A 24,954-nucleotide genomic window follows, 5' to 3' on the forward strand; every position below is an offset into this window, starting at 1 on the left:
CAGATATTCCACTCAGATCTAAAATCTCTCATCAGTTAGATGGATAGATAGATTAGATACAGTTTGAACAGACTGCAGCACAAAGAATGTCAGATGTTGATTCCTGCGGGAAGAGTACTCAACCATGTCCAAGAAACCGGCTAATGAGCTCTCTGTGATAATGAAAAACAGGTATTTGAGCTGGTCTTCCAAGATCTCTAATTAACATTAAATATTTCTGACCTCAATGACTGAGACAACGTGCCTATTATTTATGACCAGTGCGTTGCTTTCTAAATGACTCAGCTGCATAAGTAGAATAATTGGCTACCCCTGACAACCTTAAGTTCACTGCATCATAATTCACTCTATTCTTTTAGCTTTTGATGTCAAACGAAGTGAGCTTTGAAGATGAACAATAACCTTTTCTAATGTTGTGTGTAGCTCATTCACATTTGTTACAGAATCATATACAAAGCATCTTCAAAGGGCCATGCAGCACGCTGTGTTTCACATGCTAAAAGCAAGCACTTTGCACTTCATTATCTGAGGATTGTGACGGGCTGAACTCAGGTGTAGATAAATGATGACAGGAATTCACTTGGCTTCTTCTTCTTAAATGTATTTAATCTAAAAAGGGTGATTATGTTAGAGCAAACCAACAGTCTGTTTTTGGCACCCTTTTTTTCTTGGCTCTAGGAAACTTTTTTGAGAGTTTTAAAGTCTTATAGATGCTGAGGTTACAATTTACAGGTTTTGTGGAGTAGTGCTAAAACAGTTATTTGGCTAACTGGTTATATTGGATCGAAATATCTCAACATCTTTCTGGATGGATTGCCATGAAATTTGGTGCAGGCATTCATGGACCCCAGGAGATGAAACTGGTTACTTCTCTTGACTATTCCTCCAGTGGTACCTGCAGGTCAAAGTTTTCACTTTTCCAATGAAATATGTCAGAGAAAGATTGGCAAAACATTTTGTACTCATGCCTCAGGGACATAGAATCCTACTCACTTTGGTGACCCCCTGACTTTTCCTCTGGCGCCATCATGAGGTTGACAACTTTTCTGGGTTTCAGTGAATGTTTTAAAAAAACTACCGGGTTTATTGCTACAAGATTTGGCTCTCACATTTATGTTCCCCAAAGGATGAATTGTGTGCTAATTTGTGAATGTTAGCATGCTTACATGTTGTATTAAGATTGTGAACATTGCAAACATAATGACTATATAGTCATTGGGTAAACATCAGCATGCTAACACACTAATGTTAGCATTTATCTCAACAAAATCACTGTACCTGATTATAGCCTCGCAAAGATACTAGCATGGCTGTAGACTCGTAGCGTTCAACTGAAATGCCAAATATTTGATGCTTCCAGCTAATTCTCTGCATGTCCCTGTATGAATTAACAACAGTGTTAAATTCTGAATATGGAAAAATTTTGTTCAACTCCTTAAAAATTCCCCTGCAGACAGATTATTGTGGCTAAAGATTCAGTGGGCGCCTCAAGTCGAGATAAGAGATTTTCTTTGAAGACTAGGACAGCTTTACAGTATGATTTTTATGCTCAAGAATTCTTTGATGTGAAAAAAATCCTTATTGTAATTCTCCTGTCTCACCGGGAAGAGATGCTGTTTAGACAGATGTCACTCTTTCAGTTCTCTGCTCCAACTTTCCAAAGTCTGAGACATGCAGGGGCTTAAGTGGACTAAATGAGTGTCACCAGGTCCTAATGCATTAGGCGCTGTTGTAATTCACTGAAACTGATTATATTAGAGGGAGGACATGATGCTCTCACGATGTCCAGCTAACAAAGCCTGCCTTCAGGCCACAGCCACTCTTACGGCAGGTTGAAAACGACAAGAAGAGAGAGCTAGAGTAAGAGGAAAAGAGGCTAGAAATGTAAATGTGATTTTACAAAGCAGCTGGTGTGAAACTTTTAGAAAGTGTGGCGTATGCAGTTTGCATTTATAAAAAGCACAGCATGCATGCATTTGACTGTGTTAATGCATGTTTATTTGTGTGTGATGTATGTAAATTAACTGCATTTATTAGAATACATCCCACAAAAGCTTTATTAATGAATATAGATTAATCCCTTCCACTGAGCCTCCCTGAGTTCAGTGATTGAAAAAAGAAGAACATACTGAATATATTAAAGCTAATCCTGAGGAGTTGGTGTGTTCATTGTGGTGTGTGTGTGCACGCATGTGTGTGTTACAAACTTCTAAAATGCCAATAGCCTACTCTCACTAGGCCATTCATAAAAAAGACAGCACGTATGAAACAGACCAGACAGAAAGAGGGCAAAACATATGTATCAGTGTCTACATTTACACATATAATGGTTTATTTTCCCGGTAAAACTGAATTGATGCACACTAACATCCTCAAACTACGTCATCTGCTGTGTACGTGTTCTCGCTGCCACTATGTGATCGTGTCAGGTTGCCTGCTCGTATCTTGTTCTTTTTTGTCCACTGCCTCTCTCTTTCTCTGAAGTTTGGGGAACATTAAATATTCAACAGCCAGCTAACGAGGGCCGAGCCGCTCGAGCTGGGCTGAGATGTGTAAAGCTGAAAGGGCCGTGTGTCTCAGCATGAAAGGGAGGGAGTAGGATTCACAAGATTACTCTTTCAAAGGCCCCGTCGAGTGGTCAGAAGCTCACTTTAATAAGAGATGAGTTCTTTTAGCTTGAAGCCACCTGGGAATTCTTCCACTTCCGCTGTCTCTGATGTGTGTGTATGCATGTGTTTGGATAGGTGTGTGTTGAGAAAGAAACAAGAGAGAAAAGGAGAACACTACAGATAGAGAAGCAGAGAGAAAAATCTGGATTTGAGTCTGGGTTATGTAACTTCACTGTCCTTATTTGCCTTGTCAGGTGTATATGAACCAAAATGACAATTGCCAGACACAGCATTTATTGTCAGGGCAGGCCAGAAGAAATAGAATGGAATTAATTTTATGTTGTGCATGCACGTCTGCGACTGCCTGAACTATAGCTAAATAGATTTAGCACAAAAACACCTGTTTGTACAAATAGTTAAAGGATACTATCTGTTTATGAACACTACTATAACTACTTATCTTCACATTTGTATCCATCTTTTCCCTCAATTATGATATTGTACTTGCTTAAAGCTACACTAATAAAATGTGTAATGTAAAAGATGTTGCTTGAAGTGATGAACTCAGCTGACTACCGTTTCTCCTCAGCTCTATGAAGCATTTTAGCATATTTCAGTTCCTTTTATTTGTTTTTTAGCCCACAACTTTATTGTTATGGTTCATTTTAACTGCTCTCATTAGTGTGTCATTTTCAGTGGTAGGAAGCAGCTGAATAAAAGTTTTAAAATAGCCCCAGTGACTTGTGCCGCGGCGCGTTGCCCCTGCTCGAGTGAGCGCAGCTGTCAAATTTCAATCTAGTTGAACTTTGACACCTGCGCGCTGTGACGAATACCCGCGCGGCCAATAGAAACGAGGCATCCAGCCAGGCACGGAAAGTAAATGGAAAGTAGACTTGAAACCGGTCGCTGTCGAAACGGAGCGCAGACCGCGTCCTGTCTGCAAATCCCAGGCTGTGACAGCGCATTGCTCTGTGGTGTTTTGTGTTCATCATTAGTATCTGGTAAGTAAGAAATGTTAATATTTTTATACAAACAATAATTGCACTAACATAACGAGATGTTAGCTTAGACAAGCTGCCCGTGACTTTGATGGTTTTTAACGATATATAAGCCACAGCTAGCGTTACTTAGCTAACTTAGCTAGCTGTCGATTAGCATAGAGCCCCTGCATGTGACGACATCGCTCCTCTTCAGTTGTGTGTGATCTCTCAGAAAGGCAGTGTAAAAGAAATTAATCTTTTTTATGAATCTTTATAGGATGTTAATGTGTCAGTGTTGTGTTTACAGTTTGATGTTTTGGCCACTTGGTGAAGCAGAAAACCTGGCAACACATCATCATCGTATAAAGTCGTGATGGTGAGTATCGTCAAACAAGGGAAATATCTCTTTTTAGCTGCTAAACGCTCCTGTGTTTTCACAAGCTAATGGCTAACTGCGGTGGTCTGCTGTTTGGTGCTGGACAGGAGGTTTCAAAGGTTTTTCACTGAAAATAGCAGCATGTTGATGCCATAAACAGTAAGCTGAGACATGCTTTAAAGAGGCAATCTCAAAGATTTTCACTTGAGTAAACATCTGTGTAGTCACTGTCTTTCACTGAATGAGTTAACATGATGGTGATTGAGCCTATGGCCCAGTGATGACAGTATTGCAATATTTTTTTGCATTTGTATGAACTGGGCGTCTGTGGCCACAAAAAATGCTTGTATTAAGTTGCTACTAATTCAAACGAAATATTTCCTACTGTTGTAGCTTCACATTTAAAGCATTTAACTGGAGAAACAACCAACTCCTTTCATTGCGCCCTACAATTCATAGGCTTATGCCATGTACAGCATGAAATCAGATCTCTATTGCTCACAGATTGTGGAAAAGGGCTTTTTTAAAAGGATGTCTTTATTAAAATGTCTTTATTAAAATGACAATAGTTTGTTTCACTGCCACCAGAACCCTGTGACTTGTGGTATTAAACCACATGTGTTGTTAACACCAGGAACTGCAGGTGTCGTCAAATCAACCAGGAATGAAATCTTGGGTGATGACTGCACTTTGTCACTATAAGCATGATCCCTTTTTAATATAAAAGAAATTGAATAGTGCAGCTCTAACTTTAGCAATTAATATGGCGAGTAGGAATACTATGCTGACAGACCTAGTAACACTCTAAAATAACAAGGGATTCGTCCTTGTATTACCTCTGTAAGTTTACATTGCACACCACTGAATCTTCTATCAACACCCCACATGCTGCCTTTATTTCCTCAGATGTGATATTTCATGTTGTACACAGTGGATCTAAGCAGCTTGTGCATTCCTTCTGCATGAATTTCATTCATTCATCTTTGGGGTTCCTGAGGGTAGCTTGACAGAGTTGTCTTAAGATTCAATGTGCCCACATTCATGCATGAAGCTTCATGAAGCCTTTAAAATCTTTGTCTCTCAAGTGCACATACATCACATTCATCAAGATAAGCTTCTTTTGAATTCTTAAGAGATACTGAGATACAATAAATTGCAGGAGATAGATTAATAGTTATAGTTAAATTACTATCTTTATTGTCTTATGATTATTCTTAAAACATTATTGTCTGTCTTTGAAATCTTTTGTCACTTCTACTTAAAATTTTGATTTGATGTTTTTGTCTAATCTTCCTGCTATCTGGGCACAGCTGATTGAGCCTCTTTTTAGCTCTGCTAGTTTTCTCATATTACTTTTTAAGTGGTGATTATAAAATTGCTGCTTGTAAAACCTCTATTGTAGCTGACAAATTCTGCTGATTGCCATCCAATTTAATATGATTCAGTTTTGGAGCAGTTTATAACTTTTTATAACTTCATATAGCCTCTTGTAAGTTATCATTGATAATTACAGACACAGGAATATTTCCTTTGATTTCTCATTGCTTCATGGCATCATGGATAAGACCCTTTCTAATGCACCTTTCTGTCATCTGAACAGGTCTGCACTTTTGATCATATGTTAGTGATATGTCAAACCTCCCCACTACTAACTCTGTAATAACAACCTATGAGTGTGTAAGAAATGCATTAAAATCTAGGTAAATGGAAAAGGTGGAAATGTAAACGCTTCTCCATTACAGCCATTAACCTACAATAAGGACATTTCTCTGATACAGCAGTAGGTCAGAGTGAATGAGTCAGTGCACACTAATTTATTAGCCCAAAAGCTGTGTGTGTGTGTGCGTGATCTGGAGACTGAACATGCATCTGCATTCACTCACCCATTTATTTCTCTCTATTGACCAGGCTTTCTCTACATAACATGGTACAACTCTCAGCACTTTTTTCCCTCCGTCTGGAAGGAAAGGTAAATGAATCATGGCACAATGTCATTGTGCTGTCTGTCAATTGTACACACAATAAGACAAAATTAGTAAAAAAATAAGACAAAATTGAATTAAATTGTAATAAAAATCAAATTGGCAACAAAATGGAAGAAAGTAGGATAAGAAAAACAGACTTCAGTAACAGAAATGGGGAAGAAAAAAAACTTTTTGCAAATTAAATATATAGTTATGTATACACTTACCTACATATATGTATCAATGTATATACTATACACACATACAGATCAGTTCAGTTGAATAAAAAGCAGTTTTATTTTACAGGCATAACGATATAATTTGGTAAAAATAACTATAAAGAAGAATGTCATTAGTCTGCATGTTTCAACCTTTAATATATTTTACATAGTATTTGTAAATGTACCAATGAGTGCACATAGATAATCCAAAATGAAATCCCCCCTGGCAGCCATGTCCAACATTACATAAAAACAAAAATAAAATTGTGACAATTTATTATGGCTGTAATAGAGTGGTTCTCTATAAACAGACTGTGGGTTCTTACAGTCTAACCCACGTGTGCACATTTAAACATGAAATAGATTAAAATGTAAATGAAACTATTTTCTTTGAACATTTAGTAGAAAAACATTTGTAGAAAAAAACACTAGACTAGTTTAAGGAAATCATTAATACTTTCATCAATTTAGGCAAACAATAAAGTAAAAAACATTAAGTGTATCACAAACCGTGTACACAGGTTTTATCAGCTCACAAAGCAACTAGCCATAGAGGAGCTTGATGCCACCTGAAGTATCAGAATGATTAATATTGTGAACACAATGTACATTGTAAGTAAACATTTGTGAAAACTTAATGTTGACAATGATATAAACATTTTGCATAAAAAGACAGTTTTTCATTTCACAGCTTGATGTTTTACAACAGTTTGTATTTATTTTCACAATCATCATATTGTTAATATAACAGTCAGTGGTTTCACTTCATTTCTTCCTTTGCAATGTTAATATTGACTTATAGTGTGAACATTAAAGAAAAACAACACAACATAGTAATGTTTCATATTATGGTACTGAAATGATGCAGTTTGCTAATCTATCAAAATGTCAAGTAGAACATCAAGTCAATCACTTTTTCCCATCTCAGAGGTGTTCACTCTATCTCACACAAAGTCACAGTGCCTCTCTTAAACCAGAAGCCTGGGAAGAGTGGTTTTGTGAATTTGGCATGGAAGGTGTGTATGAGGCTCAGCTCTCCTGATGTGACACTGTAATAACTCAGAGAGCCACCATCCCAATCCAGAAACACTGCTATTTTTTGGCAAGGAGACAGTTGAATTTGTTCGGATGTATTTCCATGTATGGCAGTGTATCCAATGCCTGAGCAGAGCAGACTCCAGGACATGTTATTGCATCCTAGGCCACTATTTCTGTCCCATTTCCTACCCACCTCTCTATATGACACTGCAATGCCAACCATTCCTTTCCACTCCACCTCCCAGTAGCAGAGACCTTGCAGACCCTCCTCACAAAACACCTGAGTCCTCTTAAACCTTTCGTCGTTTTCAGGTCGTGCAACCTTCTCCTCCACCTTGTGTACAGTTTTGATTTTTCTGTTCCCTTCACAAAGAACAAGCCTCCTGCTTGCTGTGTCCTCATTGAACCTCAGGTCTGCAACATCTAACAGATACAAACAACACATAATTCAGTGTGTTAAGTGGTTTTTGTGCAGTTAAAAGACTACAAAACATTTAAGCATGCCAAACAACACAAATGAAGATGATATCTAAAAGAAGAGTAGATATGAATTTTATTTGTAATTTTAAACTTGATTGAAAACTTGAAAAAAAATAGCAACAACTTTTACAAATAGTCAAAGATGTCTCATGGTAAAAAGTATACATTATTACAACCTGTACTACCAGTGACATTTGGCGACAGGCATATTATCTGATCATCATTTCAAAACTATCAGGCATGACGATATACTGAAGTAATAAAATACTGGAAGTCAGTTCCAGAAAAAGACTTACATTTCTTCAGTCCTGGCTTTAACCGATGCGCTCCACAATGGTCCAAACTAAACAAAAGGAAGATAGTGGTACTGTCACTAACTGGAATTTTCAATTTAAGTACAGATTAAGCGATTTAACCACTTAGCTTATATTTAACTAGTCAGTAAGTATGAATCTTTGAACTGAACTGAACTGAACAAAATGAATCAAATCAGCAAAGTGATTCATGATTTCTTCTTCTATTAGATTTGGTGTGTAGATGTATAGTAGTACATCCTGATATCTTAACATACCACAGTGTCATCAGCTTCATATTTGAATCATCACGTATAGCAGAGAGCTCCTTTTCCCCGTTGTCTCCTGGGTGATTGTAACTGAGATCCAGATGTTTCAGGTGAGAAGCTGTGTTGGACTTGATAGCAGAGGCTAGGACAGAGCAGCCTTTCTCTGTCACCTGACAACCTGACAGCCTACACACGCACACGCACACACACACACACACACACACACACACACACACACACAGGTGTTTATGTTTCTGGTTATGACATCACAAATGAAAGTGTTTATTTCCTGACAGGTTGTTGTTTATACATTTTGAACAATTTGCTTTAAATTCTGTCACTGCATTTCCATGAATTATCTAGACTACTGCAGTCTAATGTGTGACCAGGCCTTAATGCTGACTAAGTGCTTAAGTATGTGTCCTGATTATGAAAACAAAGGAAACACACGTAAACTACAATGTGAAGGACGGTGTAATTTCCCATAGATTTTTATATCAGGACAGTATACAGTACAAATGGCAAACAAAACTAGGTCAAAACCTAGTATATGGCTCGACCACATATGGTCAATGTGCAAATTTAAGGACGTAGTAGAACCACTTTGCATTTTTATACATTACAACCCCCAACCCTGTTTGTGATATTGTGTGGGTTTTCTGTTGTTAAAAATGCATAGTAAATGAAATATACACTTACTTGAGAATCTCCAGTTTACAATGTACACTCTTTAGGCCTTCGCCAAGTAGCTCCACACCTGAATCCAGCAGGTCATTATGACTCAGGTCCAGATTTGTGAGGTTAGAGGATGCAGCCTTGAGGACTGAGGATGTTAGACCTTTGCAGGACTCCTCAGTGAGCTCGCACCAACTCAGCCTGTAAAAAGATTTGTAATCAGAAATCTTGCCGGACACATCAGCTGTGCACTGTTGCACTGGCTAACTGCTTTTAATTCTTTGGCTTTGGGATTATGGTAAATGGGAAGACAGTGAGGGATCATGTTAGTGTTGTTGCACTTATTTGGCTGTGGTGTGTAATTATACTGTAGCTTGCCCAATTTTGCAGAAAAATGGCAGAAGATTTCTAATGTAGATGTTGCGCAATTTTGCGAGCCAACATGGCACCTGACTTCTTTTTTGATCAAGTTATTAAGCCATATACTGATACTTAGTGATGATGAAGATGATTCCTTAAAAGGGAGTTCTTCCTCTCCACTGTCACCAAGTGCTTGCTCATTGCTTTCTCATATATATATATATATATATACATACATACATATAGAATTGAATTGAATTGCTTTCTTTGGCAAAGCAGAGTCAGGTGGTGAATTTGGAAAACGTATAAAATAAGAAACTTGGCTGGAGGGACTTGTGAGGCAGGCAGGATTAGATTGATGCTAGGATTAATTTATGACAAAAAATCTTGGGATAAGGTTAGTAAAGGACCCAACATGTTCTTTGTCTTAAGGTATAGCTTCACTTCAGCACATTCTATAAACCAAGCCCTATCAAGGGGGGTTTACCTGGAGACAAGTGCTTAAGTGTCTTGAAGTAGTGTTTAGAAGAGCAAGTGTTTGGAAGTAAACTCACCAGATTCAAAAAGGAAACATTGTATTGAGGGGGTGAACAGGCAGCACTTTTGAATGATGTGTAGCTGCTGAAGGAAGGGGCTGGAAAATGTGTAACTTGTGGGTAGAAACAGAGCATGTTGTGTATTTGAAGAGCTTACGGTACCATAGAGAATGCAGGACAAATGGCATATAAGCGAAAACAACTAAGATATAGGCAAATCAGTTTTGTCCATGCATGTATTAAGGAGAACTGGATGCTGCGTTCAAAGATTGCATACCCTTTATTCCTACAAAATTTGCTCGCTGGGCACATACGCCAAAGAAAAAAAAAATCTGCTTCCTCACATGCTAGCAGTGTATTTTCTGTTGATTTGAAGTATGAGGTAGCTGAGGAGGCATGTTTGTTTAGTTTGGTGGATTAGGCCTTATGATACCAGTGTTGACAACATGCTAGTTAGCTTAAAATGTTGTGAGCTATTTGTTGATTAGCATGTTGATGATAATAAAGACAGAGGTGTATGGTGGTTACTAGGGTGAGGTAGTTATAAAGGGTTGTTTGGTTTATTTTGGTGGGTGCCAGTGCTGGCAACAACACAACAAGCCTAATGATAGATCAAGAATCCTGAAATAAGTAGATTTAGATTTTGTTGTTAATAGCAAGATAATAAAATCATATTTGCAAGAATAATAATTTTTTTAAGTACTTACGAAGTAGTTTTGGAGAATTTGACCACTGGCAACATTCCCAGAAGAACTTTCTCTGATTTCAGGTACTTTTTCAGATCAAACACATCAAGATTTTCATCTGACATCAGCAGCACAAAGGTCAGAGCCGACCACTGGGAGGCAGAAAAATTTTCAAACCTTTGAGACCGTAGTTTCTTTTTGACTTCTTTAACAAGAGAATGATCATTCAGCTCATTCAAACAGTGGAAAAGATTGATCTTTTTATCTGCATCACTGATCTCTTCATTGATCTTCCCTTTGATGTACTTAATTGTTTCTTTGTTTGTCGCCTTGTTATTTTCTGTCTTTTTCAGCACCTCTTGCAGTAGATTTTGATTAGTCTCCAGAGAGAGACCAAGCAGGAAGCGGAGAAACAGATCCCAGTCTCCATTTTTGCTATCTAAAGCCTTGTCCACTGCTGTCTTGTAGAAGTCTGATGCAGGAGAGTCTGCAAGCAGATTTTCACATTTGTTACTGAATGTGTGAGAGACATAAAAAGCTGCCAGAAACTCTTGAATGCTCAGATGGACAAAACAGAAAAACTTCTTCTGGTACAGCCCACATTCTTCTCGTTTGACCTGAGTGAACAACCCTGAGAAAACCGCAGTTTTTTCTATGTTAGTACCGCAGTCTGCCAGGTTTTCTTCGGTGAAGAGAAGGTTTCCTTTCTCTAGTTCCTCGAAAGCCAGTTTTCCTAAAGATAGGACTGTTTCCTTGTTCCTTGTATTCCAGCATGAATCTGCTTCAGAACTCTCACTTGTCCCCTCTTCTCCATACTTCACATTAGCCTGTCTGCATTGCAGCAAAAGAAAGTGTATGTACATGTCAGTCAGAGTCTTGGGCATCTTCTCTTCTTCTTCTTCTTTTTCTGGGGGTAGTTTAAATAAGTCCTCCAGAACTTGTGAAGTGATCCAACAGAAGACTGGGATGTGACACATGATATAAAGGCTTCTTGATTTCTTGACATGTGACAAGATTTTCTCTGCCAAATCCTTATCCTTATCACTAAATCTCTTCCTGAAGTACTCCTCCTTCTGGTCATCATTGAATCCTCGGACCTCTGTAACCCGGGCAACTTTATCAGCAGGGATAATATTGGATATGGCAGGTCGGGATGTGATCCAGATTTGAGCTTTAGGAAGCAAGTTTCCTTTGATAAGGTTTGCTAGCAGAACACTTACTGAAGTTACCTCTCTCACATCTGTCCAATCCACACATTCACTGAAGTTAAGATCAAGGCGACATTCATCCAAGCCATCCAGGACAATCAGAATTTGATACTTGTCATAGTCCTTTATTTCTGATTTCTTCATAGTGGGAAAGAATTGATGAAGAAGTTCCTCAAAACTGTGTTCGCCCTCTTTTCTCAAGTTCAGCTCCCGGAATGGAAGTGGAAATGTGAAATATATGTCTTCATTGGCTGTACCCTCCGCCCAGTCCAGCATGTACTTCATTGATGCAAATGTTTTTCCAATGCCCGCCACTCCAATAGTTAGCACAGTTCTAATGGGTTTATTTTCTCCCGATTTGAAGATGTCATGATATTTAATTGGTGTTTCTTCTGGTTTGTATTTCGCCTCTTGAACCTGTCTGGACTCATGCTGAGCATTGACTTCTCCCCTCTCCCCCTCTATGATGTAGAGATCTGTGTAGATCTCATTCAGAAGAGCAGATGTTTTCTGCCTATCAATCCCCTCAGACACCCGGGCAAATTGCTCCTTCAGCTGAGATTTGAGGTTGCGTTGACTGGTGATATCAGGCTTCTCTGTAAGAAAATATAAAAATGATCATAAATTATCATAGTACATAGGATTACATGATATATTTTACATTTGTTTAAATACACACTCTCCAACTAAAAGAGAAGCAAGGTTTGTCCAAAGAGTGACATAAGCCACGGTAGTGGTCCCACATCTGAACCCTTTGTTGAATTGTGCAGCACATTCTCTTTTGTTAAGAATCTGCTAAAGAAGTGGCTGAATATGACTGTCATGATATTTCTCCTGTCTTCATTTACTATCCTGAATTAGGCTGTTTTCACACTTAATGGTTTACTCATTAAAGCACTAATTTGCACCATTCCCAATACAATTGTAAAGATATAATATGGTATCAAATGTAAACAGGTAAAATTATGCTTCTGTTTTTCACTGGCTCACAAGCCTGTCACACATGTGAGGGTGCTCCTGAGTGCACACTCGTGCTGGTGATGCTCCATTGTTACGTATTATTAATTTTAGTGTTTTAATATGTCTTATTAAAGGCATTTTTAGTAAGAGTCCATTTAGTTCTGGGGTAACACTAATCTAAACTAAATTAGACTTAATTAGACTCACTAAACTATGTCAGAGAGAGAGCTCGTGTAGTTACCCTGTGACATGGGCTGTGTGTGGAAGGCAGAGACATGAATGGCTCCAAGTTTATTATTGTTTGTCTGGTAACACTGTGCAATAAGGTACACACAGTCCTGAGGGATTACCAAGAAAAGTAAGTGAGTATTGAATCAAGAATGACCTGAAAATAGATTAATTCACTAATAAGTAATTACTGAATTACTCTGAATATGAAGATTAATATCTTGGCTGGACCTCAACAGCGGGGCTGGCCCTGTAATCTGGGATGTTGGTGTCTGGCTGACTGACTGACTGATGATATTTCCACCATTGGTCAGCCGAGTGCCTTGTCACTGAGTTGGAGATTCTGGTGCAGTTTCTATAAGGGAGGTGTTTACAGTCTGCAGTGTTGCCAACTTAGCACATTGTCATTAGATTTAGAGATATAAACTGCTTGCAGGTATAAACATCAGCAGCCTCCCCCTCTCAGCAGCATTACCTGCAGCAGAGGGAGGAGGATGGAGGACATTAGTGATAGTGACCTTTGTCTGTGTTTTTCATTCAGCTTCAAACAAAACTGTATGTGCACACTTCAATATTTGTTTAGTCATTGCAATATTGAACAATGTTATTGCACATTGCAATTTTTCCTCGTATCATGCAGGCCTACTTTCATTACATGTATCATTATTACTAAAGAAGGAAGAGGAATAACTAAACATAACACACCAAGCAGAGAGGAGGGAATTTGATCTATTCAGGCCAAAAATATTTGGAATGTCAAGAAAAGCAATATGATTAAATTAAATTATTCTGGTGTGAAGGAGCCAACAGGAAGTCAACCAGCTTGACCAGCACAAGTCTTGGTCTGTTGTGACTCAAGACAGCTAATGAAGCCAGCTATCATCTACATTTGTTTCTGAGTGAGAATACACTTCTTAGGTACTTTACAAAAACGTCATTTACCTGACATAGACGTATAACTCAGCATGACAAAAAAATATTCAAATAAAATAAAGTAAATATAGCCCAGCACTTCTGTAAACATGCTTGGGGTTGACTCTACCCTTACTTATGAAGTTTTTATGAGCTTACCTCGTATTTCTGTCACCTTGTCAAATGAGTCTTCAGGTAGATGTTTAGCAGATGAAGGTCTGGAGGTTATCCAGAGCTGGGCAGAAGGAAGCAGGTTTCCTTTGATGAGGTTTGTCAGTAGCACATCCACTGAGGCTGGCTTTCTGACATCTGTCAAGACATCGCTGTTGTTGAAGTCAAGAGGAAGTTCAGAAGTGTCCAATCCATCCAAGACAAATAAAACTCTGAAATGTGCATAGTTAGATATGACATATTCTTTGGTTTCCTCGAAGAAATGATTAAGAAGTCCCACCAAACTGACTTTTCTCTCTTTTATCAACTTAAGCTTAGAGAAGGTAAGTGGAAATATAAGTTCCTCATCTTTGGCTCTTCCCCTGATGGCATTTGCTGAATCTTTCAACCAAGTGAAAAATGAACTCTTATTTTCAGCCCACACTTTGATGAATTTTTGCACATGGAAGGATTTTCCAATATCAGCTTCTCCGATAGTCAGCACAGTTCTGATTGTTTTTCTGTTTTCATTTTTGAAGATTTCAGATATTTCAATGACTTTTATGACTGATTTTGGCACAGTCTGCCCATCTTTGTCTTCATCATTGACCTCGTCTGTGCTGACTTTTCTAATGATGTGTTCTGTGTTCTTCTGGTTAGGATGACTGGTGTCTTCAACTTGAGTGATTTCTCTACTAAATCTTTCTCTCAGGCTTGATACCAGCTGCTGTCGGCGCTTTGAGGTCTCTGAATAAGTAGAAAATGTTCAACATATTATACCACTTTTTAAAATTATCAGTGTAATAAAAATGATGACATACAGATCACACAATCTAGTATAACCTATGAAAATGTCCTTGTATTTTACCTTGACATTCTGTCACTCTCTGAATATATCCAGGAGGAATCTTGTCGACTCCTGAAGGTCGAGAGATGATCCAGAGATGAGAAGAGGGAAGCAAATTCCCCTTGATGAGGTTTGTTAGCAGCACATCCATGGAGGCTCGCTCCTTTATATCACTCAGGTCCTTGTTGTTTTCAAAGTCAAGATGAAGTTGACATTGTTCCAGGCCATCAAGGACGAAAGCTATGTTATACTTGTCATAGGCGGGAACTCTTTGTTGCTTGATATCATTAAAGAAATGATTAAGCAGATCTTCCATACTTTGAACTTTGTCTCTTCTTGAATTCAGGTCACTGAAATCAAATGGTACTATCAAGTCTATGTCTGTGTTGGATCTTTGTTTTGCCCAGTCAACCATGAACTTCCTTGATTTAAATGTTTTACCAATACCAGCCACTCCTTCCATCAGCACTGTTCGGACTTTGTTTTTCTGTGAAGATCCAAATATTTCTTTGCTTTTTACTTTTTCAAGTGTTTTTTTATCTTCTGTGTCTTTGAGAGTTTTTATCTCGTAGAGGTCTGTGTGACTCTCCTGTTTACTCTCTTCATCTTCATAATCCTTGACAATTCTCCTCTGCAGGTGTTTTCTGAGTCTCTGTTTAATGGCCTCTTCAGTCTCTAAAGTGAGAAAATATTGTAGAAATTGTTTAGAGACTTCAAAGAAGGAGTTATGTTGTAATCACAGTAATTTTGCACTCTGGAGTGAAGTGACGGCATCTAGATAATGCAGTGTAAGCAAAAAATAAATACATTTTTAGATCCAGTGCTCTCTCTTTAGATTTGAAAATTGTTAACCCTGAACTCAGGCCATTCCCTGAAAATCAGACATACTGTGCAATGGAGTTTCTTTGATGTGCTTATATTAATAAAGCAAACTGTATTAATGTAGAAAATGATATGTTTTAAGTTACCACTTAATACTTATGCCTACTCTATGAAGGTTCTAGTAGCTGTAACTAGTAGCTTTGTTAAAGGTTAATAAATGTTTTACTAATGTGTTATAGATCAAATTTAAAGCATAAATTAGAAAAAACATTTGGGTTACTAAGTTCTGAAAAACTGGCTGATTCATCCTCTAACATGACACTTGCTTTTGGTCTTTTTTTTACAGAAGACAAGTGGTCAAAAGGTGCACTTGGTCTTTATTAAGAATAAAAGACCCAACTCAAAGGACAAAATAAGCGTCATGCTGATGATACACACATGCTAAAGGGATTCTTCTCTACGTGGCAGCCCAAATATTGTTCTTGGCAATGGCTTAAAAATGATCGACTATATAATCAAATTATTAACCAAACTATTATCGTTAAAAAAGCCATTCATTATGCCTTCAAAACCATTTAAATAGCCTTATTAGACAGTGGTAGTATCATTATGATTTTGTGTCATCATCTCTAATCTTCCATTTTGTTCTGTCAAATTCAGCCGCCTCATCCTAAATAATAAAAGACAGAAAACATCTTAATTGTTTTGGTTTATGTTGCTGAAATGCTCAAGTGTACAAATAATTATAGACTTATGTGATATTGTGCACTTATAAAATATTTTCCACAAAACTATTCCATGGAATCATAAAGTAATAAATATTTCTTTTGTGATGTGTGCAGTACATGTGAGGGCTTTCTANGTACATAATCAAATTATTAACCAAACTATTATCCGTTATTAAAGCCATTCATCATGCCTTCAAAACCATTTAAATAGCCTTATTAGACAGTGGTAGTATCATTATGATTTTGTGTCATCATCTCTATAATCTTCCATTTTGTTCTGTCAAATTCAGCCGCCTCATCCTAAATAATAAAAGACAGAAAACATCTTAATTGTTTTGGTTTATGTTGCTGAAATGCTCAAGTGTACAAATAATTATAGACTTATGTGATATTCTGCACTTATAAAATATTCTTCACAAAACTCTTCCATGGAATCATGATGGATATAGGGCTGGCTTCCGAGCTACTCTGGTTTCCCAGCTGCTTGGGAACTGCAGAGGAGCTCTTTCAATACACTGAACCTCGCTTCCATTATGGAAAATAAACTACTGTCATCACATGTATCATAATTAATAAAGGAGGCAGAGGAATAACTAAACATAAGACACATCGAGCAGAGAGAAAGGGAGGGAGAGAGAGAAGTCATTTGTAACGAGGCTTCGCACTAACTGCTATGACCAATTCTACATATCAAACAGAGGGAGTTAGACATAAAAACCTTCCTCTAATAAACGTCTGTTACGTTCTGCAGTTGGAAGTTAATAAAAGTTAATGTATTGTGGATCCCCATTCGGTCCAAAAATATTTGGAATGTCGAGAAGAGCCATATGATTAAATGATTTTCTCCCATTCCAGTGTGAAGGAGCCAACAGGAAGTCAACCAGCTTGATCTGCACAAGTCTTGTGACTCAAGACAGCTAATGAAGACAGCTATCATCTACATTTCTTTTTGAGTGAAAATAAACCTCTTAGGTACTTTACAAAAACTTAATATTCATGACATAGACATTTTACTCAGCATGAAAAAATAAATATTCAATTAAAATGAATTAAGTAAATATAGCCCAGCACTTCTGTAAACATGCTTGGGTGTGACTCTAACCTTATGAAGTTTTTATGAGCTTACCTCGTATTTCTGTCACCTTGTCAAATGAGTCTTCAGGTAGATGTTTAGCAGATGAAGGTCTGGAGGTTATCCAGAGCTTGGCAGAAGGAAGCAGGTTTCCTTTGATGAGGTTTGTCAGTAGCACATCCACTGAGGCTGGCTCTCTGACATCTGTCAAGACATCGCTGTTGTTGAAGTCAAGAGGAAGTTCAGAAGTGTCCAATCCATCCAAGACAAATAAAACTCTGAAATGTGCATAGTTAGATATGACATATTCTTTGGTTTCCTCGAAGAAATGATTAAGAAGTCCCACCAAACTGACATTTCTCTCTTTTATCAACTTAAGCTTAGAGAAGGTAAGTGGAAATATAAGTTCCTCATCTTTGGCTCTTCCCCTGATGGCGTTTAGTGAATCTGTGAACCGAGTATAATAGGAACTCTTATTTTCAGCCCACACTTTGATGAATTTTTGCACATGGAAGGATTTTCCAATATCAGCTTCTCCGATAGTCAGCACAGTTCTGATTGTTTTTTCTGTTTCATTTTTGAAGATTTCAGATATTTCAATGACTTTTGTGACTGATTTTGGCACAGTCTGCCCATCTTTGTCTTCATCATTGACCTCGTCTGTGCTGACTTTTCTAATGATGTGTTCTGTGTTCGTCTGGTTAGGATGACTGGTGTCTTCAACTTGAGTGATTTCTCTACTAAATCTTTCCTTCAGGCTTGATACCAGCTGCTGTCGGCGCTTCAAGGTCTCTGAATAAATAGAAAATGTTCCACATATTATACCGGATTTTAAAATGATCAGTGTAATAAAAATGATGACATAGAGATCACATAATCTAGTATAACCTATGAAAATGTCCTTGTTTTTTACCTTGACATTCTGTCACTCTCTGAATATATCCAGGAGGAATCTTGTCGACTCCTGAAGGTTGAGAGATGATCCAGAGACGAGAAGAGGGAAGCAAATTCCCCTTGATGAGGTTTGTTAGCAGCACATCCATGGAGGCTCGCTCCTTTATATCACTCAGGTCCTTGTTGTTTTCAAAGTCAAGATGAAGTTGACATTGTTCCAGGCCATCAAGGACGAAAGCTATGTTATACTTGTCATAGGCGGGAACTCTTTGTTGCTTGATATCATTAAAGAAATGATTAAGCAGATCTTCCATACTTTGAACTTTGTCTCTTCTTGAATTCAGGTCACTGAAATCAAATGGTACTATCAAGTCTATGTCTGTGTTGGATCTTTGTTTTGCCCAGTCAACCATGAACTTCCTTGATTTAAATGTTTTACCAATACCAGCCACTCCTTCCATCAGCACTGTTCGGACTTGGTTTTTCTGTGAAGATCCAAATATTTCTTTGCTTTTTACTTTTTCAAGTGTTTGTTTATCCTCCTTGTCTTTGAGAGTTGTTATCTCATAGAGGTCTGTGTGACTCTCATGTTGACTCTCTTCATCTTTATAATCTTTGAGGATTCTCTTCTTCAGGTGTGCTCTGAGTTTGTCTTTGGCATCTTTCTCTAAAGTGAGAAAATATAGTGCAAATTATTCAGAGACTTCAAAGAAGGAGCTATGTTGTAATGGCAGTCATTTTGGACTTTTCAGTGAAGTAAAAGCATCTATACAATGCAGTATAAGTATGTGTTGCCTTGCTGAGTATTTCCCCTGTTTCCCTGTTGTTTGTTAATTTTCAACATTTTCAGCAGGACACCACCTTAAAGTTACATAGTCTTTTTCATTGTTTGTAAATAGAGACAATTTTTAGAACCAGTGCTCGAAGTTATATCTATTTCTCCATTGATAAATTACAATTCAAGAAATTTATCTTACAACACAACATAGCAAACTGTATTAACATAGAAAATTATATTTTATAATTAGGTACCACTTTATAATGATACCTTCTGTATAAGGTTCTAGAAGTTGTAACTAGTAGCTTTGTCAATGGTTAATAAATGTTTTGCTAACTGGCTGGGTCATCCTCTAACACGACATTTGTGTTTGGTCCCTTTTACTGAAGACAAGTGGTCAAAAGGTGCACTTTATTGGGTCTTCATTAAGAATTTAAAACTTAACTCAAAGGACAAAATAAGAGTCATGCTGATGTTATACACATGCTAAAAGGATTCTTCTCTACCTGGCAGCCCAAATATTGTTCTTGGCAATGGCTTAAAAATAATCTACTGTAATTTATTAACCAAACTATTATCCATTAATAAAGCCATTCATTATGACTTCAAAACCCTTTAAATTGCCTTATTAGACAATGGTTGTATCATTTTGATTTAGTGTCATCATTTCTATAATCTTGCACGGTGTTTTGTCAAATTCAGCCGCCTCATCCTAAAAAAGAGACGGAAAACCTCCTAATTTTATTGTCTTGTGTTGCTGAAATGCTTGAGTTTACAAATAAATTATAGACTTATGATATTCTGCACTTAGAAAATATTCTCCACAAAACTATTCCATGGAATCATAAAGTAATAAATCTTTCTTTTGTGATGTGTGCAGTACATGTGAGGGCTTTCTACCATATCTGACATATCCTCTGACCACTGTCATGAAGACACTCTGTCTAATTTCAGTGTATATGTCAATTTTGGCTGGACCGCAACAGCAGGGCCAGCCCTGTAATCTGTAATGTTACTGACTGATGATATTTTCACCACTGGTCAGTTGTGTGGTTCTTGACTGAGTTGGAGTTTCTGGTGCAAACAGGGTCTATCATGTGGTGTTTACATCCCGCAGTGTTGCCAACTTAACACATTGTTACTGGATTTAGAGACTTTTTTCAAACAGATTGCGTATAAACCTGGTACATGACTGGATCGTGTAAGGATGCTGACATGGCGGGTAAGGGCTACAGCTCTTGTTACAGGCAGTTCTGGTTTCCTGACTGATCGGGAACTGCAAGGAAGCTGAGGAGCTCTTCCAATACACTGAACATCACCTCCATTACAGCAAACTACTTTCATTACGTATATTATTATTACTAAAGAAGGTAGAGGAATAACTAAACAAATGACACACAGAGCAGAGAAAAGGGAGAGAGAACGAGAAGTCATCAGTAATGAGGCTTTGTACCGACCGCTATGAACAATTCTACATATCAAACAGAGGGAGTTTGACATAAAGATCTGCCTCCAATAAATGTCTGTTGCGTTCTGGACTTGTGAGTAAATAAAGGCTAAACTATTGTGGATCCCAGACGGCGTCTATGCTCTTTGTGAAAGACAAAATAAGACAGATAGTCCGTCTCAGGCCGCCCCAGTGACTCGCCTGGTAGAGTTCGTGCAATTTGGGCTTAATCCTTGCTGTGGCAGCCAGGGTTTGAGTCCAGACTGTTGCCCTTTTGCTGCGTGTTGCTCTCTCTCTCTCTCTCTCTCTCTCTCTCTCTCTCTCTCTCACTATGACTGTAATAAAGGCAAAAGCCTGAAAAATAACTTAAAAAAAGAAAGATATTCCGTCTCTTCTAACTTTCTGTCTGGAATTAATTTACACTAAATACAGCTGAAATCACATCACTGTCGTTGTCTTTTATGTGTTTAGTGATTTTGTTGGACGACGTTGCGTTTATAAAATCAGGATTTGACCATAGGCATATAGTGTATATACAGTATATATATATAGCCCTATATCTAGTTTATATAGCCATATACTAGATTTTGACCCAGTCTTGTTTGTACACAGGTCAGTGTTACTGCAAATCTCTTTCTTACCTTGACATTCTGTCACTCTCTGAATATATCCAGGAGGAATCTTGTCGACTCCTGAAGGTTGAGAGATGATCCAGAGACGAGAAGAGGGAAGCAAATTCCCCTTGATGAGGTTTGTTAGCAGCACATCCATGGAGGCTCGCTCCTTTATATCACTCAGGTCCTTGTTGTTTTCAAAGTCAAGATGAAGTTGACATTGTTCCAGGCCATCAAGGACGAAAGCTATGTTATACTTGTCATAGGCGGGAACTCTTTGTTGCTTGATATCATTAAAGAAATGATTAAGCAGATCTTCCATACTTTGAACTTTGTCTCTTCTTGAATTCAGCTCACTGAAATCAAATTGCACTATCAAGTCTATGTCTGTGTTGGATTTTCCTTTTGCCCAGTCAACCATGAACTTCCTTGTTTTAAATGTTTTACCAATACCAGCCACTCCTTTCATCAGCACTGTTCGTTTGTTTCTCAATAAAGATTTAAATATTTCATTGTAGCTTTTTACAAGTGTTTGTTTATCCTCCTTTCCTTTGACAGTTTTTATCTTATAGAGATCTGTGTAACTCTCATGTTGACTCTGCTCTTTATAATCTTCGAGGATTCTCCTCTTCAGGTGTGCTTTGAGTTCGTGTTTGGCATCTTTCTCTAAAGTGAGAAAATACAATAGAAATCATAAAAACTTCAAATGAAACACTGTAGTAATTTTAAACTCTGGAACACAATGATGGCAGCTACTAAATAGAGTGTCATGTGATTATCAGATTGTGTTATAACTTCAGTTAAAGCCCAAAGAGGAAAATGGCATTACAGTGTGACTACGAACATCCAGTGTTATGACATTTTAATTCCTTTTTCAAATGTATCTTTGTTTGCGTACCTGAATCTCTGGTGAAGTTAAGTGGGTCATCCTCAGACTGGATCCTGGTAACTCTGCTGGGCACTGGTTTCTGTGACTGGGTCCGGCTTCAACACAGACAAAACATTTCACTGTTCAGTGCTCAGTTTGTGTCAGTGGTGTGCCATCAGTGCGAACAGGGCACGCAGTGCTAATAATAGACATCAGTAGAGAAATACTAAGGGGGAAGCCGTATATCTCTCTTTACTGATGCATAGAACAGCTCTCTTACCCATAAAGAATCTCATATAACCTGTTGCATTCGTCATGTAATTTACTGCCCTCTTGTGGAAGCAGTAGGGTATTGTCTCTGAAAGCTAGCTTGACCACCAGCCGTTTGCATCTATAGTTTCTGTCATGTTTATGGATGTGACTGTGTCTATGCTTGTCAAGTGTAACGGAGTAGTAAGTGATTCTACTTGCTCAAACTCATCTCACACATGATCTTTCCCATGGTCATTAAAGGCAGCACCCCTGTAGCTTAGGGTTGTGCACCCCGGGGGGGGTTAGCAAATGTGGACCTCGCTGTTCCCCTGGTAGGTGCATGAGCTATGAGCTCCGTAATTGTTATATTAATTATTTAAGTTTTTTATACTAAGAAGTGGTTTAAGTATTATTTTCATAGCTCCCGAATGGTCGAGCAAGTCCTTTTTTTTTTAATCAAAAGTTGACGGTATTTTCTGTTATTAGTGTTAATAAAATGGTTAGGCTACATATGTTAGCTAACCTGCACTTTATTTAAATTTTTTTATTTTACATTTTTCAGATGTGTGTGAGAGAGGAAGGCCGGGGTGTAATTGTGTGGTTGACCCCTCTGCCAGGTCCCAAATAAAAGACCCAGTGCCAACAGTAATGGTCATCGTCAATTAATACAGTACACAACGCACACAGAGATTACAAGACCGCTACACAAGCAGAGAAGGGAGGTTATTTTTTTTATATTTGCACATTGTGGATAATCCTGGGCTCTTTGGTAGGTGACTTGCTACAGCAAAAGTGTGCTTGTCAAGCGTTCCTTGACTGAGCTTCTAACATTTTGAGATCAGTTATGATATTGCACGCATTATACACATGGACATATGTGTGTTGAAACTAAACTTGAGCAATAGAAGATTACTTCAACAGTCTTTTCTTCCTAAATTTTCCTAAGCTGTTCCTCTCAGGAGTAGCCCAACCAAAGTCCAGACAATGAGCTAAGAAAGGTGAAAAACACTCAGGCAGGAAAATGCAGGATTCTGCATTGTCATTGGGGTTTGTTGTTGAGGATTACCATAGCATTGATTTTTAGAGATTTTTCCTTCATACTGCGCATTTGATATGTTTAGTGTCAGCTCAAAGGAATAATCCTAATGCTACTACAAAAATGAAAAAAATAATTTAATGTAACAAAGATGGACATCCTATACTTTATTTGATGTCAAATGGTATGCTTCACTTTTGTATTAACTTTTACAGTGAATGCGCATATTGTTTTTCCTACCATGCCTCTCACTTTTCATGGAAACATTGCTAGGTGCAGGAGTGACTAGTCTGTCTCACTGAAGCCTTTTTTACAGTGTCAAACCTTAATATTTCTCATATTATTGGTGAGTTTCAAGATGTAATCTAGTTTCTTTTCTCTATAACTCCAAATCTTACTGTATCAGAACCCTAACGTACTAAAATATCTTACCCTGGTTCTCCTTCACTGACATTGGGAGGGTCGTCCTTCAGTCGGTCACTTTTCATGGAAACGTTGCTGAGTGCAGGAGAGACTGGTCCGTCTCGCTCAAGTGGGCTTTAAAACAGATTGTAAAAATGTTTTTACAGTATTGAACCTTAATATCGCTCATATTATTGGTGAGCCTCAGAGTAGAACTTATAATATTTCTCACACAACATTAATAAATATCTTACCCTGGTTCTCCTTCACTGAAGTTGGGAGGACCATCCCTGGACCGGTCACTTTTCATGGAAACATAGCTGAATGCAGGAGAGACTGGTGTGTCTCTCTCAAGTGGGCTTCAACACAGATTGTAAAAATGTTTTTTACAGTGTCAAACCTTAATATTTCTCATATTATTGGTGAGTTTCAAGATGTAATCTAGTTTCTTTTCTCTATAACTCCAAATCTTACTGTATCAGAACCCTAACGTACTAAAATATCTTACCCTGGTTCTCCTTCACTGAAGTTGGGAGGACCATCCTTGGACCGGTCACTTTTCATGGAAACACAGCTGAGTGCAGGAGAGACTAGTCTGTCTTTCTCAAGTGAGCTTTAAAACAGATTGATAAAAGCCTTTACACTATCAAACATGAACACTTTTAACATCTTCAATATTATTTTTGAGCTTCAAGATGAAATCTATAGTTTATTTTCTCTATAACTCTAGATCTCACTGTATCAGAATCCCAACATACTAAAATATCTTACCCTGGTTCTCCTTCACTGAAGTTGGGAGGATCATCCCTGGACCGGTCACTTTTCATGGAAACATAGCTGAGTGCAGGAGAGACTGGTCTGTCTCGCCCAAGTGGGCTTCAACACAGATTGTAAAAATGTTTTTTAAAGTGTCAAACTTTAATATCACTCATATTATTGATGAGCTTCAAGACGTATATACAGACAGAAATGTCAAAAATGTTAAAACCATCCCCCTACGTCTCCCCTACCCCACATCCTTTTCAGTACACGGTCAGCTATGAGGCTAACTTATTATTTTGTCAATTTAACACAGTATAAAAATGTCAGAAACCAAAAGAAAAAAAAAAAACATAAGAATTTACAAATCTTCGTGATAATCACTTAAGATATTATAAAACAAATCAATTTGAAAAATATATTGTTTCACTTTTTATGAAAAATACAAAGAAAAAATGTCAGCAATTCAATTTAAAGTGATTTTATCCCA

The 24,954-nt window shown here is 37.8% G+C and overlaps 2 protein-coding genes and 1 long non-coding RNA gene across 4 annotated transcripts; all 3 read right to left on the reverse strand.

The window, feature by feature from the left end:
- Positions 1-6,767: 6,767 nt before the first annotated feature.
- On the reverse strand, positions 6,768-17,492 carry LOC111226174 (NLR family CARD domain-containing protein 3-like). Of its 2 annotated transcripts, none has more exons than XM_022751283.1 (6): positions 17,469-17,492; positions 10,509-12,291; positions 8,930-9,106; positions 8,240-8,416; positions 7,965-8,011; positions 6,768-7,611 (listed from the first exon to the last, which is right to left on the reverse strand). In XM_022751283.1, the coding sequence occupies exons 2-6, from the start codon at positions 11,978-11,980 to the stop codon at positions 7,085-7,087; spliced, it is 2,400 nt and encodes a 799-aa protein (XP_022607004.1). In that variant the 5' UTR covers positions 11,981-12,291; positions 17,469-17,492; the 3' UTR covers positions 6,768-7,084. The 2 variants fall into 2 exon arrangements, with proteins under 2 accessions (XP_022607004.1, XP_022607003.1); XM_022751282.1 differs by lacking the exon at positions 17,469-17,492 and adding an exon at positions 13,955-14,293.
- On the reverse strand, positions 13,329-18,692 carry LOC111225897 (NACHT, LRR and PYD domains-containing protein 3-like). Its single transcript, XM_022750936.1, has 4 exons — positions 18,328-18,692; positions 14,814-15,467; positions 14,526-14,692; positions 13,329-13,358 (listed from the first exon to the last, which is right to left on the reverse strand). Exons 1-4 carry the CDS (start codon positions 18,620-18,622, stop codon positions 13,329-13,331), a joined length of 1,146 nt encoding a protein of 381 aa, XP_022606657.1. The 5' UTR covers positions 18,623-18,692.
- Positions 18,693-21,735: 3,043 nt separating this feature from the next.
- Positions 21,736-23,807, reverse strand: LOC111226175. The gene is made up of 3 exons (XR_002665291.1): positions 23,736-23,807; positions 22,046-22,131; positions 21,736-21,813 (listed from the first exon to the last, which is right to left on the reverse strand). It is a non-coding gene; the product is annotated as an uncharacterized LOC111226175 (long non-coding RNA).
- Positions 23,808-24,954: the final 1,147 nt, after the last annotated feature.

This window comes from Seriola dumerili, unplaced genomic scaffold (genome assembly GCF_002260705.1).
Source record: "Seriola dumerili isolate Sdu_G_001 unplaced genomic scaffold, Sdu_1.0 BDQW01000149.1, whole genome shotgun sequence".
Lineage (NCBI taxonomy): Eukaryota > Metazoa > Chordata > Actinopteri > Carangiformes > Carangidae > Seriola > Seriola dumerili.

Excerpts from the sequence above, each read along its gene's own strand:
- LOC111226174 (XM_022751283.1), bottom strand. The coding sequence starts at position 11,980 with ATGAAGTACATGCTGGACTGGGCGGAGGGTACAGCCAATGAAGACATA. Across the intron at positions 9,107-10,508 it reads AAATTCTCCAAAACTACTTC|GCTGAGTTGGTGCGAGCTCA; the intron begins GTAAGTACTTAA and ends ATCTTTTTACAG. Across the intron at positions 8,417-8,929 it reads TGTAAACTGGAGATTCTCAA|GCTGTCAGGTTGTCAGGTGA; the intron begins GTAAGTGTATAT and ends GTGCGTGTGTAG.
- LOC111225897 (XM_022750936.1), bottom strand. The coding sequence starts at position 18,622 with ATGGAAGATCTGCTTAATCATTTCTTTAATGATATCAAGCAACAAAGA. Across the intron at positions 15,468-18,327 it reads GAGAGTGACAGAATGTCAAG|AGACTGAAGAGGCCATTAAA; the intron begins GTAAAAAACAAG and ends TTCTCACTTTAG. Across the intron at positions 13,359-14,525 it reads AAGACAAAGATGGGCAGACT|GTAATGCTGCTGAGAGGGGG; the intron begins GTGCCAAAATCA and ends CCTCTGCTGCAG.